General features: G+C 37.2%; 1 protein-coding gene across 1 annotated transcript in view; it reads left to right on the top strand.

Moving 5' to 3' along the window:
- LOC149198954 (uncharacterized) overlaps window positions 1-17,513 on the top strand; it is a 74,425-nt gene extending 56,912 nt beyond the window's left edge. Inside the window, exon 2 of the mRNA XM_089400417.1 lies at window positions 17,296-17,513. Coding sequence (XP_089256543.1) covers window positions 17,296-17,513 — 218 coding nt within the window. The remainder of the gene's footprint in view (window positions 1-17,295) is intronic.
- Window positions 17,514-18,505: the final 992 nt, after the last annotated feature.

The following is an 18,505-nucleotide window of genomic DNA, read 5'->3' as shown; positions in this document are numbered from 1 at the left end:
ACATGCTTTTCTTATTTGAGAAAAGCTTAGATGTCCCAATCTTCTATGCCATAGCCAGTTTTCATCTGTTTTGCTTAGATAGCATTGTTGTTGTCCTCCTTTGAGTATGTATAAGTTGTTTGGAGTTCTTATACCTTTGATCACGGTCTTTCCTGTGTCAATTTCACAAACGACACATTTGTTTGATCGAAACACCACTTCATTTCCTTGATCACACATTTGACTGACACTCAACATGTTATGCTTTAAACGATCTACATACATAACATTTCCAGGTTTAACCTTTTCTTTCAAGAAAGCAGAACCTTTATCTTTGATGAAAGCTGGAGTGTCATTTCCAAATGAGACATTCTTTTCGTTTTCTAAAACATTCTATGAGTGAAGTTTCCCTTTATCACCTGTCATGTGTTTGGAGCATCCACTGTCAATGTACCATTGATTTTCTTGTCCTTCTGCATACAAAGCTATGCCACATCTTTCTGATTAATATTCCTTCCTTCTCCATATCTTGGGATTAAATGGAGTTTGCTCCTTTTGAAGTGTTGGCCGAAATTTGCTCCTGCATTCAGATTCTTCATGACCAAAGTTGTTACAAATCGAGCATTCTATTCACTTTCAAGAGGAGAAAATTTATTATAGGAACTTCTCTTGATTCCTGTTACATTTCTTTGATTTCATGCTTCTCTAATCATGATGGTTTTGTAAGCAACGCATTGAGCAGCTTTTTTCCCAAATTATGACATGAAAAACATTGCCCATTAAAGAAGTTTCTGTGACTATCGAATCTATTTACCTGTTGATTGTAGTTTCTATTGATATTCATATTTGGATCAAATTGAATATGATTTTCCTGAGGTTGGTTGTGGCTTCTATTGATATTCATCCTTGGAACAAATTGAGTGTTATTTACTTGGTGATCAGCTTTATGCCTTTGCTGTATTGTTCACTAGTCTTTGCTACATCAAGATAGCTTTTGGTGGAGGTTGACGACTTCTGTGATTGAGATGCTTCTTCATTATATCCAAGACCTGTCTTTATCAGAGGAGAATGCTAAACTTTGATAATTTCATTTAAATTTTCTAATTCTTTAGCAAATCTAAGATTGAGAGATTTTGTTTTCTCAAGATCTTTTCTTAGACCCACAATTTCACATTCTAGTTTTTCATTGTGTTTTTCCTTTTTAGCAAGTTGGCATGTCAAGGTATCTATGATCATGTTCTTTTCTTATAATTAAATTTTGAGTTTTCTTCATGAAGTTTTTCCTTTTCTAAAGAATCCCAAAAATCAGCATCATTGTCATAAGCCATGAGAAGTCTATAATCATCACTATTAGATAAACCATCACTATTCTCTTCTAAACTATCCCAAAAATCATTGCTATCATAAGACATGAGAAGTCTGTAATCTTGACCATTTTCATCTTCATCACTATTAGATAAACCATCGCTATCTTCATGAGCATAGTAACTCCTATTCACAACTTTTTTCTTATTCCCTTTTGCATATTCCTTTCCTTTTCATATTTATCTTTATGAGGACATCTGGCAGCATAATGACCGACTCTACCACAAGCAAAGCATTTGAAAGGTAGCTTACCTCTGAACCTTCCAGAACCCCGTTGAAGCTTCTTGACAAAATTTACCTCATCTTCTTCTTCTGAAATGTGTCCTGATTCATTATGTTCTTCCTTTTCTTTTCCTTTTGTTGAAGCTTTAAATGCGGCTTCTCTCATATCTGATGGACCTCCTTTTCTCATCTCAAAAGCAGTTAGGATTCCATGAAGCTGTGCCATAGTGATATTCTGCAGATCCTATTTTTCTTCTATGGCAAACACTTTTGATTCAAATTTAGCAGACAAGGATCTAAAAATTTTCTCAACTAGGGTAACTTCCTTTATTTCTTCACCCAGATTCTTCATACAATTAACAACCTCATCTATATGTAAGAAGTAACTAGTTATACTCTCATCACTATGCATCTTAATAGTTTCATACTGAATTTTGCGAGTTTGAAGCTTAACACATTTTACCTGAGAGTATCCTTCATAGCTCTGAACGATTTTGTCCAAAATCTTCTTGGCTAATTTGAGCTGCATAACTTTGACAAACTCTGATTGTGACAAACTTCCCAATAAATGTAGAAATTTGAATAATATAACACTTATTCACAGAGATTATCCTAATTATAAACTATTTGTGGAATGCATGCATAATACATAAACTCCTCTACCATTGATCATCAATTTGCGGAATAAAAAAACAATCGCATGCACACATTGAAACATCAATCACACATATCAACACAGTATGTAATGGGGAAAGAATACAGCTGAAAACCCCCAACTATTTATATATTATAATGGTAGAGAACATGTAACAATTCATAGTACAATGCTCCTCACAAGTACTCAATACTAGCTCCACATGCTACACACAAACTAGCTCAAATCTAAACAAGTCACGGGTTCAAATCTCCTCCACTGTTTGCTTGCCTCTACTGCGCATTCCAAGTTGAGAATAGATCAGATCCAAGTTTAAATTCCCTTGGCTTGTACTACACAATCCTCATTGCCAATCTCAATCAATGATTGTGCAAATCTCATGCACAGCTATAGTCACAACTGATAGTAGTCTCACTCTTTCACCCACCTCTAACACTTGTCTCCACTGAACTGTCCATGCATTGAGTTAACTGATGTATTCTTTAGTTGATTTATGAGTTAATAATTAGTGAATTAATTATTAATTAATTCACATCACTCATAACTAGCGTATTTGGTAGTTAGACTAAATACAACTAGTTCAACTAAGTCAAACTGAACACAACTCCATCAACTCCTCAATCAACTCCACCAAACTCAATCACTTGAGTTCTAACTGAAGTCCATCATGCAATAGCTCAACTAACCCATAGGAAAAGCGTATTTCCTTCTGGCAGTTGCATGTGCCACATCCGTAGCTCGAACTGAAGTGCTGCAAGAGGATAAGATAATGTTTATAGTCCAAATATTATTAAGAGCTAATAATATTCGACTATTCTATTTTTTTTACTGGCAGTCTAAAAATAGACTACACCCATATGTCTAAAAATAGAGATCCATCTATATTTACCAACATGACCAATCATCCATAAATAGCATCCTGCAACTCATAGACCATGATCCATATGTCTAAAAATATACTTTACGCCAAAAATAGCCTGCGGGCTCACTTAGTGAAGGCGACTTCTTTTCACTAAGCTCCATCATCTTGTTGCATTTTCAACAATAAAGTATTGACAACTTTGGTTTTGGTTTCATATTGCTTTTTACCTGTCGTGTTTGTAGGAATTGTTGTTGGAAATTTATATCTTCCTTCCACAATTTCCCATACATTTGTTCCAAGATATTGTAGATAAGTTGTGGTTCTTATTTTCCAATAAAAAATATTTCTCCCATCGAAGATTGGTAGTCTGATGGATCCCATGCTTCCGTGATTATTCATCTTGATGGATCTTCCTTCAAGGGATCAAGCTTCTTCTGAAGGACCTTCTCTCATACCAATTGTTGGAAATAATACTCAAAAGGAGGGGGGGGGGGGGGGGGGGTTGGGGTGTGAATCAATTTAGTCAAATCAATAAATTTTTCATTTCATACTCTGATTTCTATACACTACTTCAATGAAGGTAACTTGCGTGTACACGCAACTGTATTTAAGGCAACCAACGTATATCCAATAAACTTATGATTCAGTTAATTCATCATATGTCGATCTTTAATCAATGCATCAATACTTTATATAAACAATAACCATGTGCAGTAATAACAGAACAAACCATCACACATAAGAAACACACATGAACACCAAGATTTAAGGTGGAAACCCAATGCGGGACAAAAACCACCTACTGCTGTCTTCTTTTAATATAAGAAATGCCTGTTTACAATCTTCTACTAGTGCAGACTCATACCAGTATGTAGGCACCCACCTGCAGAAGGCTACAACCTACTCTCGTTCTCCAGCTTCTACTTTAAGGGAGCTCCAACCCCCTGGCTCTTGTACTGTCCGATATGTTTACCAGTACATAGGCGCTGACCTACAGAAGGCTACGACCTTCTCTCTTCCTCCAAGGACCACGTTTCATAAATTTTCAGACTGGATACTCCTGGAACAGAACACCAAAATCTGAAGGCCATGTTTCATCAGATTTTCATACTGGACCCATCAACAACATTAGTCCCCTGGGCCATCATCCCCACCTCGCTAGCTAGTGCTTGCGCTTGTTCCTCTACACTAGTTGAGTGAAATGAATGAAGAGAGGGATTGACTGCTTTCCAGTCTAGCCAGAAAGACAAGCAAGCCAAAGAAAATGTGCAAGCAAGCACCTTATGGTTGAAAAAAATTGGCTAATCTAGATTCAAAGCATGTGGTCCATGTCTATCTTGCATTTTTTATATCCATAAAATGGCCTAGTGAATTCCTAAGCTTCCGGTTCTACTGACAAGCTCAAAATGAATCACAACTGCAATAAAACCATCAGATACATCTGTATGTAAACCAATCACTGAAACTCAATCATCAATCTCTAAATCAACCACAACTGAATATATCAATCACTGACAACCCATCGTCAGTGAAGCAAATCACAATCAATCAATTTGAACTTTCAGAACACTGTCAACAGAACATAATCACTAGAACACAAAGTAGAACCCATAACTCTACAACAACAATCAGATCCAATTTCAACTTCAAATATCACATTTCATAATGTATACGCTACTTCAATGTGTCGAACCAACATGTATACATGCTTTTACCAAAGAGAACTAGCATACAGATTGGAAATACTAACTTAAAACTTCACAGCTATTCCAGACTTCAGTCATACTCAGATCATAACATTTACATAATAAAACATGTGTCAGTATTACGATCTAGACTATCCAAGATAATAATAATTCATTTTAGATCCTGATCCATCATTAGATGTCATCCCTCATCAACCAATAAGTTTCATCCTTAGTTCAGATCAAGAAAAGCACCATAAACCCATAACATGCATATTTGATCTGAAAATCACCCTATGAGTGATCTCAGTTAAAGATTTAATACATGAAGTATTACAGACTCATGCGCTAGTGTGTGTCTATGTTATTTAGGCAACGGATCGATCAGATTGCAAATACACAAACACTTGAAATGGAAGACAACAGAGAAATACAGTAAGAAAATATAAGAACACAAGAATTTAATAAGGAGTTAACCCTATCCTCTAGAGCTACGTCTCCGGTCCAACTCTCAGTGGTGGCCTTCTTTTATTGTGTCTTAAAAGCAAAGAATTACAATGAAGGAGCTCAATATGAGTCTCCTGAGCAGAATTTGCTTGGCAGGGTGGTTCTTAGATTCCCCAAGCCACTAGAGTGCACAGACTCTTGTCCTCACCAGCTTTGACCTCTTTGGTCTTTAATGGAAGGAGTCCAGTGTGGTTCTTAGCCCTGACAGATCCTCTCAGGGATGTCTTGAATCCCTCAAGCTCTCTAGTGCTCGACGCTACCTTTGGTCAGCTCGGCCCTCTGTGTTCTTTCTGCTTCTTTTGCTTCACTGTCTTTCTTTGTTTTCTTTGTCTTCTGTCTTCCTTCCTTGGTGTCTTCTGCTTTTTCTGCTCATGGATTTAAAGCCATTCGAGCTCATGGCTATTCGATTCCCCTTCCACTTCCGTCGGATCACCTGCTGCAACTTCTCTTGGAGTTCCCTGCTTTGGTGTCATCATTAGGCTCACAGGGAGTGGTCACTTGTCCTCCTGCCAACTGCACCAGCTTGCTTTGTCGATTCAATTCTTCAGTTACGTCGTGGAATGAGTCTTCTGCCACCTTGGCGGTCAAATCGGACCTCAAATTATTATAGATCACGGATTATTCCCTTGTCAATTCTAGTTTCCCCATCGGGTGTGATCTTAGCCGTTAGATCTGGGGCCTCTAGATCCGATGCCATTCACACATTTTGCATGGTTGACTTGCTCGACTATTAGTGCACGATGAGCGACGGTTTTCTCTCTCCTCCGCTTACCACACGTTGGGCACTGAGTGGAATCACTTCATTTTCGCCAAATCTGCTTACCGCCTAAGGGTGCCCCCAATAAATACCACCGGTTTTTGGAGCACGAGTCCCGCCTTAGCCTTTAGCCTTTTCCCCATGCTTTTTCCCCAACTCCCATGCAACCAAGCGCTCGAGGCCTCTCCTTCTCGAGGGGTTTTGCCCAGCGAATCGCGCATCAAAAACTGTCTCCTTTCCTGATCCGGGCTTCCTAGGGCTATTTTCACCTCCTGTGTAGTCTCCATGGGCCTCGATCGGTGTGCTTTGACCGAGGTTCTCATGTTCAATGTTGGCTGCTAACTGCCACTGTTTAGAGGTGTTTCTGATCGCTGCACTTAATTCTTTGAAGTTTGTCCCGACCTGATACAGTTATGGTTCTCTGATAACTCTTCTTCATGGATCCAATTCGGATCACAACCTTCCCACTGAAAAAGATCTTAGACCACCAAAAGTTGGTTTTCAAGCATCGACTAAGTGAGGGTATTGTTTTCTCACTTGTCCAATCTCAATCCACTTTGCACTGCTCGGCTTTGAACCTTCGAGCCCTACTCTGAGGTACTCAAAATATCCTCTGCGTTCTGTCCTCACCTTCCTGTCCAGCACTGTGTTTCCGGTAATTCATTAAGATATTCAGATAGTAGGTCACCAATAGAAGGCAATTGATTCTACTCTTCAAGATCCTCAATCAGTAAGGGTTCAAACAATCTAAAGCAATCTGCATTTACGACTGAGTAGATGTGCATGTAAGCTGATAGATCAAGGCGAAAAGTATTCTCACCAATCTTCTCAAGTATTTTGAAAGATCCATACCTGATAGGCTTTAGCTTTTTACCTTCACCTTGCATCCTGTCCTTACTGATATATAGCCAGACTTGGTCACCAACTTGAAAACTATGCTCCATCTGAAGCTTGTCATACCTAGCCTTGTATTTGGCTTGGCTCTTTTCCAGTTGTTCCTATACTACCTGGTGGATCTCTTGGATTTGGTCAATGAACCCAGTTGCCCTGTCCACATCACTGTTTCCCTCAACTGTGGTATCTTTACCAAAGACAAAATCCAAAGGAGACCTTGGTGTGAAACCAAAACAAGTCTCAAAAGGAGATCTCTGTGTAGAAGAATGTTTGGCTGTGTTGTAAGCATGTTGCACATAACACAAATGTTCATCCCAAAGCTTAGGATGTTTGCTGCAATATCCTCGGAGTAACTGGATCATTGCCCTATTGACTACTTCTGTCTGGCCATCAATTCGTGGATGAAAAGCTATGCTTTTCTTTAGTTTGGTGTCCATCAGTTCCCACAGACTTGACCAAAACTTCCCCACAAATCGGGTGTCTCGATCAGATACAATAGAAGTGGGTAATCGAAAATGAACCCATACATGTTCAAAGAACAGTTTTGCAGTTTGTTCAGCTGTAATCTGTTTATTACAAGGTATCAAAATACACATTTTGTTGAACCTATCCACAACAACATATAGATAATCATGACCTTTTCTAGATTTAGGCAGTCCCCCAACGAAATCCATGGAAACACTTTCCCAAGGGTGAGAAGGTACTGGTAATGGAGTGTACAAGCCTAGTTTTTTGTTGTTGTACTTGCTTTTAGCACACATAGTACACCCTCTTACATATCTAGAAATTGTCTCATTCATTTTTGACCAATAGAAAAATCTTTGTAGTTGTGCAACTATTTTACTTACCCCAAAATGACCTAATATTAGAGAAGTGTGTGCTTCCCTAATTATCTTTATTCTCTCAGTTTTTGGAATGCAGAGTTTTCCACAATGGTATAAGATTCGGTCCTTCACATGGTAATCCAATTATTCTACTCTTTTGCCTTGACTCAAAGTTGCATATACATCTTTAAAGTCTATATCTTGAGCATATTGTTCAACGTAGCTTTCATGCAGCACATAATTATGCTTAAGTATAGTAGATGCATTTATAATGGGTCTAGATAGCATGTATGCAACTTTGTTATGTATGCCATTTTTATTTCTGATGACTAAATGAAACTGTTGTAGAAAACCCATCCATCTATAATGTCTTGATTGTTGCAACTTAGTTTGGGAGTGTAGATATTGAAGTGGTTGATGATCAATATGTATTACTGTCTCTTTGCCCATTAAGTAAGGTTTCCACTTTTTCACACTCTGAACTAATGCATACAATTCCTTATCATATGTAGGATAGTTAACTACTGCAGGATTAAAAGTCTCATAATGATAACATATGGGTTTACCATGCTGTGTCAACACTGCTCCCATGGCATAGTCACTGGCATCTGTTTGGATCTCAAATGGTCTTTGCAGATCAGGCAGTGCTAGTATAGGTGTTGTACTAATCTTTTCTTTCAAGGTGTCGAAGGCTTTCTGAGGTTTGCCTCCCCATTGAAACACCTTGTTCAATCCCGTTAAACCATGTAAGGGAGCTGAAATTGAGGATAATTTAGAAATGTTGTTCCTCCAATATTGTGTTGCTCCTAAGAAGCTTCTCACTTCTGTAGAAGACTTGGGTTTAGGCCAGTTCACAATGACTGCCACTTTAGAGGGATCTATTTTCAATTCACCACCCACTAGTATATGACCCAAACAATTTAGAGATGTTTTGCCAAATTCACATTTTGAGAGTTTAACATAAAGTTTTTCTCTTTTCAAAACATCTAATGTCTATTTAACATGCTTCAAGTGTTCTTCCCATGTTTTACTAAAAATCAGAATGTCATCCAGATACACAATAACAAAATCATCAAGAAAAGGTATGAGTACATCATTCATTAATATCATGAAAGTAGCAGGAGCATTAGTTAAGCCAAAAGGCATAACCAACCACTCATACAATCCCTGCTTTGTTTTGAAATCAGTCTTCCATGCATCTTGTTCTGCCACTTTGACTTGATGGTATCCACTGTGCAAGTCTAGCTCGGTGAAATAAACAGCTTCCTTCAATTGATCTAAAAGATCACCTATGCGAGGAAGGGGATAATGATTTTTTAATGTTATCTTATTTAGTTCTCAATAGTCAATGCACCTTCTCCATGAGCCATCTCTCTTTCTCAGTAAAACGATTGGTGACCCACATGGTGATGTGCTAGGCCTGATGAACCCCTTCTCGAGCAACTCCTGCACCTGCTTCTTGATTTCAGCATTCTCTGAAGTAGACAACCTATACATTCCAATGTTAGGCAATGGAGCATCTTGCTGCAAAATAATATCATGTACTATTTCCTTCTTAGGTGGTAGATCTTTAGGTTCTTGAAACAAGATATCATACTCTGAAACAACCTTTTCTAGATCAGTTTGTTGTTTAGCATTACAACCCTCAAATACATTGGTTTTATCAGGTTTCTTTTCCTTTGCAACCGTCAGTAAGAATTGTTTGCATGAATTTATCATTCTTTTCATCTGCCCTAAGTTTATGAGAGTATAATTATTCTTGAGCTTATGAGCTCTTACAAAGTATTCGATTCCATCTTTAACAAGTAGATACTTGTTCTCAGCTCTATAGAAAATAGCCTTTCTATCATACAAGTAAGGACTTACTAAAACAATTCCACATATATCCAAAGGAATTATGTCTAACTCCACCTCATCTACAAATTCTGACCCAAAAGAAAACTTGAGTTTGCACTGTGTAGTCACTTGTAGTTGTGCTTTATCATTCAACCATCCTAATGGGAATGGTTTCTTGTGAGGTGTAGTTGCTAATCCCATTTTCGTTACAATTGCTTCAGAAATTAAATTTACTTGTGAGCCACTATCAAACAAAGTATCAATCTTTTGATATTTGGAAACAACTCGAATATGGAAAAGCTCATGCCTTTTTCTCTCATCCTCTTCATCAATGATAGATTGAGCAGAATTACTAGTAGATGCTTCAGAATTCTTACCTTTTATACATGTGGCTACAATGGTTATTTCATCTCCTAAGTCTGACCCCAAATCTTTCTGAATAGCTGCAGCAGTCTTCTTCTTCTTGCCCTCGAACTTCTTAGGCCTCAGCTCTGGATGCAGAATCCAACAATGCTCATCATCATGCCCATCCTTTTTATAGTGAGTGCATGAAGCTTTTCTCTTCTATGCAGTGTTAGCCTTCCTTGCTTTCCACTTCTGCTTTCTTTTCTCCTTGCTCTTGCTTGCAGTGGGTTAGGGTGGTCCCCCAACTTCTGGATTTCCATTCTTTCCTCTAGCTTCTAGATGAGTAGCTTGTACAAATACCTCATCTATACTAGTGGGATTAAACATGAGGTTGGTATGCCTCATGTAGCTGTGTAGACCACCAATGTACTTCAACAAAGTCTATGGTGAGTCTAATGAGATTCCTAGAATCAATGCTCTCTTTCTAAATTCTTGAGTGTACCCTTGCACACTTTTCCCTTTCAACTACCAAAGAGTTTGCCAACTCATCATGGCTTGTTGCATGTAGGCCAATGGATAGAACTGCTTTTTGATTGCAGAAACAAATTCATTCCTGACAGAGATAGTATTACCATGTCTTTTCATATTAGCTTGGGTCCTACCTTCCCACCAAACCAAGGCAGTGCCTCCTAGGCGTAGTCTTGCCAACTGAATCTTGCTCTTGTCTGAGTCGATGTTCTGAACTCTGAAATCAACATCAATTTGTCTAATCCAATTGTCCAACTTTTCTGCATTTAATTCTCCATCATATATAGGCAAATCAAATTTAACATCTGGCTTGATTAAAGATGCCTTCTTGTGATGCACGGGGCTATTAGGAGGTGTGAGAAAGCTTTCCTCTTTTCCTTTTCCTTTGGAGTGGTCATGGAAATAAGACTCATCTTCTTCTTCTTCTTCTAATTTGACCTTTGATCTAGTGAGCATTCAACAGCTAAACCAACACAAGCTTTTCTAACCTTTACAGCCTAAATCTCTGACACCACTTGATCTAAAAATCACCCTATGGGTGATCTCAATTAAAGATTTATTAAATGAAGGTATTACAGACTCATGCGCTGGTGTGTGTCTATGTTATTTAGGCAACGGGTCGATCAGATTGCAAATATACGAACACTTGAAATGGAAAACAACAGAGAAATACAGTAATAAATTATAAGAACACAAGAATTTAATAAGGAGTTCACCCTATCCTCCAGGGCTACATCTCTGGTCCAGCTCTCAATGGTGGCCTTCTTTTATTGTTTCTTAAAAGTAGAGAATTACAATGAAGGAGCTCAATATGAGTCTCCTGAGCAGAATTTGCTTGGCAGGGTGGTTCTTGGATTCCCCAAGCCACTAGAGTGCACAGACTCTTTTCCTCACCAGCTTTTTCACCTCTTTGGTATTTAATGGAAGGAGCCGAGTGTGATGCTCAGCCCTGATAGATCCTCTCAGGGATGGCTTGAATCCCTCAAGCTCTCTGCTGCTTGACGCTGCCTTTGGTTAGCTCGGCCCTCTGTCTTCTTTCAACTTCTTTTGCTTCATTGTCTTTCTTTGTTTTCTCTGTCTTCTGTCTTCCTTCCTCGGTGTCTTCTGCTTTGTCTGCTCATGGCTTTAAAGCCATTCGAGCTCATGGATATTCGATTCCCCTTCCACTTCCGTTGGATCACCTGCTGTAGCTTTGCTTGGAGTTCCCTGCTTCAGTGTCATCATCAAGCTCACAGGGAGTGGCCACTTGTCCTCCTGCCAGCTGCGCCAGCTTGCTTCGTTGGTTCAATTCTTCGGTTACGTCATGGAATGAGTCTTGTACCACCTTGGCGGTCAAATCAGAACTCAATTCTTATAGATCGCAGCTTATTCCCCTGTCAATTCTGGTTTCCCCATCGGCCGCGATCTCAGCCATTAGATCTGGGGCCTCAAGATCCTATGCCATTCGCACATTTCGCGCGGTTGACTTGCTCGACTATTAGTGCAAGATGAGTGGTGATTTTCTCTCTCCTCCGCTTGCCACGCGTCGAGCGCTTAGTGGAATTGCTCCGTTTTCGCCAAATCTGCTTACCGCCCAAGGGTGCCCCCGATAAATACAGCCGATTTTTGGAGCGCGGGTCTTGCCTTAGACTTTAGCCTTTTCCCCATAGTTTTCCCTGGCTCCCATGCGACCGAGTGCTCGGGTCCTCTCCTTCTCGAGGGGTTTTGCCTAGTGATGCGCGAATCGCACATCAAAAACTGCCTCCTTTTCCTTATCTGGGCTTCCCAGGGGCTAGTTTCGCCTCCTGCGCAGTCTCCTTGGGCCTCGGTCAGTGTGCTTCGACCAAGGTCCTCGTTGTTCCATGCTGGCTACTAACTGGGCCACTGTTTAGAGGTGTTTCTGATCACTGCTCTTAATTCTTTGAAGCCTGTCCCGACCTGATACAGTCATGGTCCTCTGATAACTCTTCTTCATGGATCCAATTCGGATCAATATTTGATCTAACAATTCATCAAATATTCAGTACTTGCACACCTGGCCTAATGGTCTTCTCCTCCTTATATACTCTTAGGCCTTTCTCAATACCTTGGACCAAAACCACTTAGGACCAATACCTTGGACCAAATACTTAGGGTCAATACCTTGGACCAAATACCTCAGAACAAATACCTTGGACCAATACCTTGGATCAAAATACCTTGGTTTTCCAACATGTACGTGTTTTGTCTCCTGTGAAAGTGCGTGTATACGTCTACACTCCTTTTGTTCTGTTAACCCATGTGTATATGCTTCTTGGACAAAGTGAACCAACATATACCTCTCTTTCTTCAATCTTTGGAGTCTGATCTGTAATCCTTTGTTGTTAACCTATTGTACTATGAACTGTCATCTGAGTGAGTTGCCATCAAGGACAACACCTGTATCATAATGCCAACACCTTTTGCATGAGCTATCAAATTCTTATGAGGTTATGTTTCAAAACAGTGACAAAATAAACAACATAAATGTATTTATTCTCCCCCTTATTTGTTAGAATACTGACTCATCCTTTTCCCATGGAAAAGACTTTGCTATCAGTCCCTAATGTCACTTCAGATTTTACACTTTCATCTAAATTGGAAAAAATTTCTATGTTCCCTGACATGTGGTTGTTGCACCCTGAATATAGAAACCATACATCACTTTGTTTTTCTTGTGCTACATTACAAGCTAAAAACATGTTATCCTGGTTCTAATTTTCCTTTGTGAAATTTTCACTTGGTTTGTTACTTATATCATGTTACTTCTTTCTAAATTCATTTGCATAATGACCATACTTCTTACAATAATGACATTGAACTTGAGATTTATCATACCTCTGACCTTGTGCTTGATTTTGGCTTGAGCCTTGACTTGGATTCTGATTTCTTCCCCTTCCACTTGAGTTTGAAGGGCTGCATCTTCCATTTCTGTGTGGGCTTCTTCCTCTTCCTCTAGCATTTGATCCTCCTCTGCCTCTACCTTGACCAAATGAAACTTGTGTCTTGAAGGCATGTTCCAATGAGGATTTTGTCACTCTGTTCAGTCTATGTTCATGAGAAATCAATGATGCATGCAACTCATCCACTGAAAATTGTGAGAGATCCTTTGTCTCTTCTATGGCCACAACAATGGCATCAAATCTTGCTGGAAGGATTCTCAAAGTTTTCTCAACTATTCTCCTTTCCTCAAGTGTCTCACCATAAGAACTTATTTGAGTAAGAAATCCAATTACATGTGTAAAAAATGAGTCTACATTCTCATAATCTTTCATACAAATTGTCTCAAAGTCTCTCCTTAGCATTTGTAGTTTTCATGTCTTAACTTTTTCCATCCCTTGGTAGGTTGTGTGGAGGGTGTCCTATTGTAGAGCCCTAAATTACATAAATATATCCAACTCTATAATTTACTCAGACGTTTACTTTAACCAGAATTCGTAATTTTTGCCCTAATTTATCATTAACCAAACAGTGAATTTGAAAATAAAATGCAGAAGAATACCTGGAAGTTAATTTGAAGAAGTTTCTTGTTTGATGTTTCCTAATTTGCTCTTGTTACCAAATGACCAAAACATCCCTTCCAAACTAGACACAATCTATGTACCCAGCTCCAAAATACTTCTAATTTGAAGTAATTTGGCCCCCATGCTCGAAAGCTTCAAGAATAATTTCTCAAATCTCCAGTTTTGAATTCCAATCCTTGAACTTCAAATTCCAATCTTTAGTTCAGGATTTCAATATTTCATTCCCCTTCCTCCCCCTCTAGTTCTCCACATACTTGTATAAGTAGCTTTCCCAGGTGGTCACCGCCTTCTTCCACCGCTCTCGACAGATTATATTTAGGGAGTCATAATGTTATGTGTTGCTAAAAGGTGAGGTACAAATATTTAATAACCATAGATATTAATATGTTTGTCTTTTACTTTTAAATTTTAATTATAAGTACATTTATATTAATATGTTTGTAATGTTTATTATCTAAATTAACTTTATAAACTTTAATTATAATATTTAAATAAAATAATATATATAATATTATTAACTTATTACTTTAATATTATGGTGGAGAGTATTCATTTTATTCATTAATCTTATACTTATGAAATATTTATTATGCATATTTTAAATGTCAAATTTTAGGTAATAACTTCTTTCTTAATTATTTGAGGTACTCAAACCTTTTATTATTTATTTAAACAATTTTCATAATTATTTAATAAGTATATTAGTGCAAAGTATGTTGTGTATGCATATGTAGCTATCATATGCATACATTGTATACATGTTAGTACATTTTTTCCTATAAATCGAAAATGGGTCATTACACCCATGCTTGTGTGGACTTTGTTGATGTTGCAATCCTTGGGAAAATACTTTCATGAACTGCTTGAAAAATGTAGAAGAGGGATTTTGAATCCTTCCCGTTGTCCCTCAACAAATCCCTTTTTCCTTGTGATAAGACATTGTATGTTGCTTCATCTGTTGGTTCTTCAACCCATTCTCCACCAAATCCCAATTATCTTGGGAAGAAAATAGAGCTTTCATTGTTATAGCCCAATAATCATAATTTTTTCCCATTAAATTAAGGTTTCTGAGGATTAGTTAAACTTGTCCATGATGTTTCCATTTCTGACTGTAAAAAAACTCTCCTTGCTGGTAAATACGCTCCAAAAAAATGCCTTCAAACAACCTTTAACTCCAAGTAAAAACACTTGTTCTTACACTAAACTCTGATACCACGTGAAAGAAATAGGGAAAAGGAGTCTCTCTGAAGACTTCACAACTAAAATGGAGCTAAAAACATAGAAATTTAAATAGTAAAATAGAGTGTTTGCAACACCTTCACGAAGTAAAACGAAATTATTACTATGATTTATGCTTCACCAAGAGTTGCGGGGTAACTCTGTAAAACCCCATAGCAAAATTGTTTTTACGCCACCACCACAATTTTATCCACGATTTTCTCCTCTTGACCTCTCAGACTTACACCCCATCTACTAAAAAAACTTCTTCACATGTATATTCAAACATACATTTCAACACATTAATTCATGATAGAAAAAAACATTAAGACACAGGATGGGCGATTTTACAGAAACTATTTTCTATGTTGCGGAGTACATATTTTAGTCACTGAATAAATGTTTGACCATACATATTCAACAACCCTTCATTAAATGCTCATTTGAATTTAATTATCTTATGTGTTGCAAAATGGGGAATTTGTACTCTTACTCAAAACTTCATTTAATCTACGCCCTTCAGCGTGCAAAAAAAATATGCAACTTGCAAACAAAGTCTATTTACTCATGTTAGAAAATTATATATTACAGAGCAATGGAACACATAAAATATATTGCAGAAATGTAAACACATAAAACAAGAGAGACACAAATATATGTGGTTCACCCAATTTGGGCTTCGTTCACGGGAAACAACCAGTCCTTCCTTTTATATTATCTAGCAGACTGAAGAGATACAACCTACAACAGATCCGTTGTAATTCTCTCTTCGCTCTTACAAAATATCCTCTCTCTTTCTTCTTAAGAATACAAATCTACATAGATGCAATACAATTCCATCATATATAGCGAGGGGTTGCCTTCTAGGGAAAAAACCCTAAATTAAACATAACTTCTACCGTCAGATCTCCCCCTAATGAATGGGCCAAATTGACTAAGAAATTACAACATTTTAAAAGGCAATTTTACATCTATTTTTAGCTTCAGGGGCACTGCCCCCGATCCCTGCGGGGGGGATCCTAAAGATCTCTTTCGCCCCCCCTTGGACCCCCTTGCAATGCAAATATTACGGGCGAGGTTGCCGCCACATTACGAACTAGGGCCCAATGTGGTGATACCTTTGAATAAAGAAGATAATCAGGTTCCACACCCAACAACTTGTGTACATCAAGTATGGCTTCTATTTATTTGATTTACTTGTGTACCTCAAGTATGGCTGCTTTCAGTTTATTTAATGCGGTGATTAGATTAATTTTTTCAACAGATAATACAATCTCGTATTACCCATATTCAACTCATTATGGTCAATGATTAAAAATTGTGGATCAAGATTCGACTCGACACACAACTCCAATTCTCTGTAGATTGTGGCTTTGATCACAAGGATTGGTAGAGAATACTAGCAAATAAACTGACCTGCAGGAGATGGCCTGCGGGCTGCTCACAACAACGATGGTTGTGGCCAAGTCGTGCAAATATCTGCAAGCTAGTGGACAATGGCTCCCTCGACCAAAATTTAATAAACGATGAATTTTTTCTTTGTAGACTATGGTGGCAGACTAGGAATTTTCTAACTGAGGTTTTGATACCAATTTGGTAGACAAATAGAGAAAGAAACAACAAAATAACATACTAAACCATGTGCGGTTGCTTAGTGAATTTCTTCATTTCTTGAGATTATAAAATTATAAGAACTCAAAACCCTTAATAATAGTCATGCTATCTTAACTCACACATAATTTACACATTCAAACTTTTAAAAATAATCATGCTATCTTAACTCACATAACTCACACACATCGACACATTCAATTGCTTAAAGTTACAAGATTATAGTGACTCAAAACCATTAAGAATAGTGATGATATCTTAGCTCTCACACACATGATTGACCTCTAATTTAACTTTCTAAAAATAACTTGATAACTTGAACCGGGATTGATGACTTCAGTTAACAGAAGAGAGTATACTCTAACACAAAAATTGTCTATGTACCTAAAATCTATTAATGGACTCCGAGTTTGCTTTATTCCATTCTGTTCGATTTAAGTAGATGAACAATTTCCAGTCTTTTGAATAGTAGGATTTGGTTTGCAGGTTTAGATCCAGGAGATAAGGTCAAGGACTTGGGTTCCCGCACATTCTTTCTCTGTTCGAAGGATACAACCATTGAATGTTGTGGGGTAAGCGTCCATGGCGGAGAAACCGTTGGTAGAGCCCTTTCATCCTCATCTTCATGCGGAAGAGAGATAACGGAGCCGTGGTACAACAAGCTTATGGGTGTCTTCTTTCATCGCCTTAATATTAATGGATAGAGATTTAGTTGGAAAAGTATCGAAAACAAAATGCACGCTTCTTGAATTTGTCGCTATGAAAGTAGGATGTACTTATTAATAGGTTTTCAGAATTTTAAAATTAGGTTGATGGTTAGGTTTATTTTGAAATTGGCTTTTAATAATTTTAAATTATTAATAATTATTAAATGGAATTTTAATTTAATTATTAAATAGATTTTGTAGAGATTTATTTTTTATTGAATATTTTATAATATTTTTAATAATATATAAATAATAAGATTTATTTTCAAAATAGTTATATCTTTTTTCTTAATTAAAAAATTAAAATAGTTATGAGTTTTTGGTTCTGTCGTAGGTCCATGATATTATGAGAAAGTTTATTTATAATTTATTTATAAATTAACAATCTCCATAATAAAGTGGGATCCATATCTATAGTTAAAAATCTTGTTACATGTTTTTTTTAATGTGTATATATACAACTTATATATTAATTTTTTTATCATTAATTATTATTTTAAATAAAGATATAATTTACTTAATTTTTATATGTTTTTTTTTTGTTTTACAAACTTAAAATGTATAATAAAATGTTTCAATATTTATCATGGATTGTTGTCATTTATTAACCATTTAATTTATATATACATTACTAAATATTTGACATTTATTATGAATTTAACATACATTTTTACAAACAATATTTTAGTTATAAGCTGCTCTCATATCCGGGCAGGATGTGCTGTCCAATGACATGTCCTATGATCTTTATATTATCTTAATATAAATCTATGAAGATTTTTCTTTCTGAAAAAAAAAGTCTCTCAGAAGAAATCACATAAGAGAAATTTTTGGCCGACGTGTTTTGAAGCAACAAGTGTGGTTCATCAGGACTAGATGATGAGGCAGACCATGGCAATGGCTTAAATAGAGAGCAATGTAGAGACATAATTTCAAGTAATGGCTATATTTGAACAATAATATTTAAATTATGATATTAATTTATTGAT

The sequence above is a fragment of the Pinus tabuliformis genome, chromosome 2_1, assembly GCF_031772625.1.
Source record: "Pinus tabuliformis cultivar Carrire ecotype Pingquan chromosome 2_1, CPIR1, whole genome shotgun sequence".
NCBI lineage: Eukaryota > Viridiplantae > Streptophyta > Pinopsida > Pinales > Pinaceae > Pinus > Pinus tabuliformis.
The sequence above is the reverse complement of the archived record's forward strand: the minus strand, read 5'-3'. Positions and strand labels throughout refer to the sequence as shown.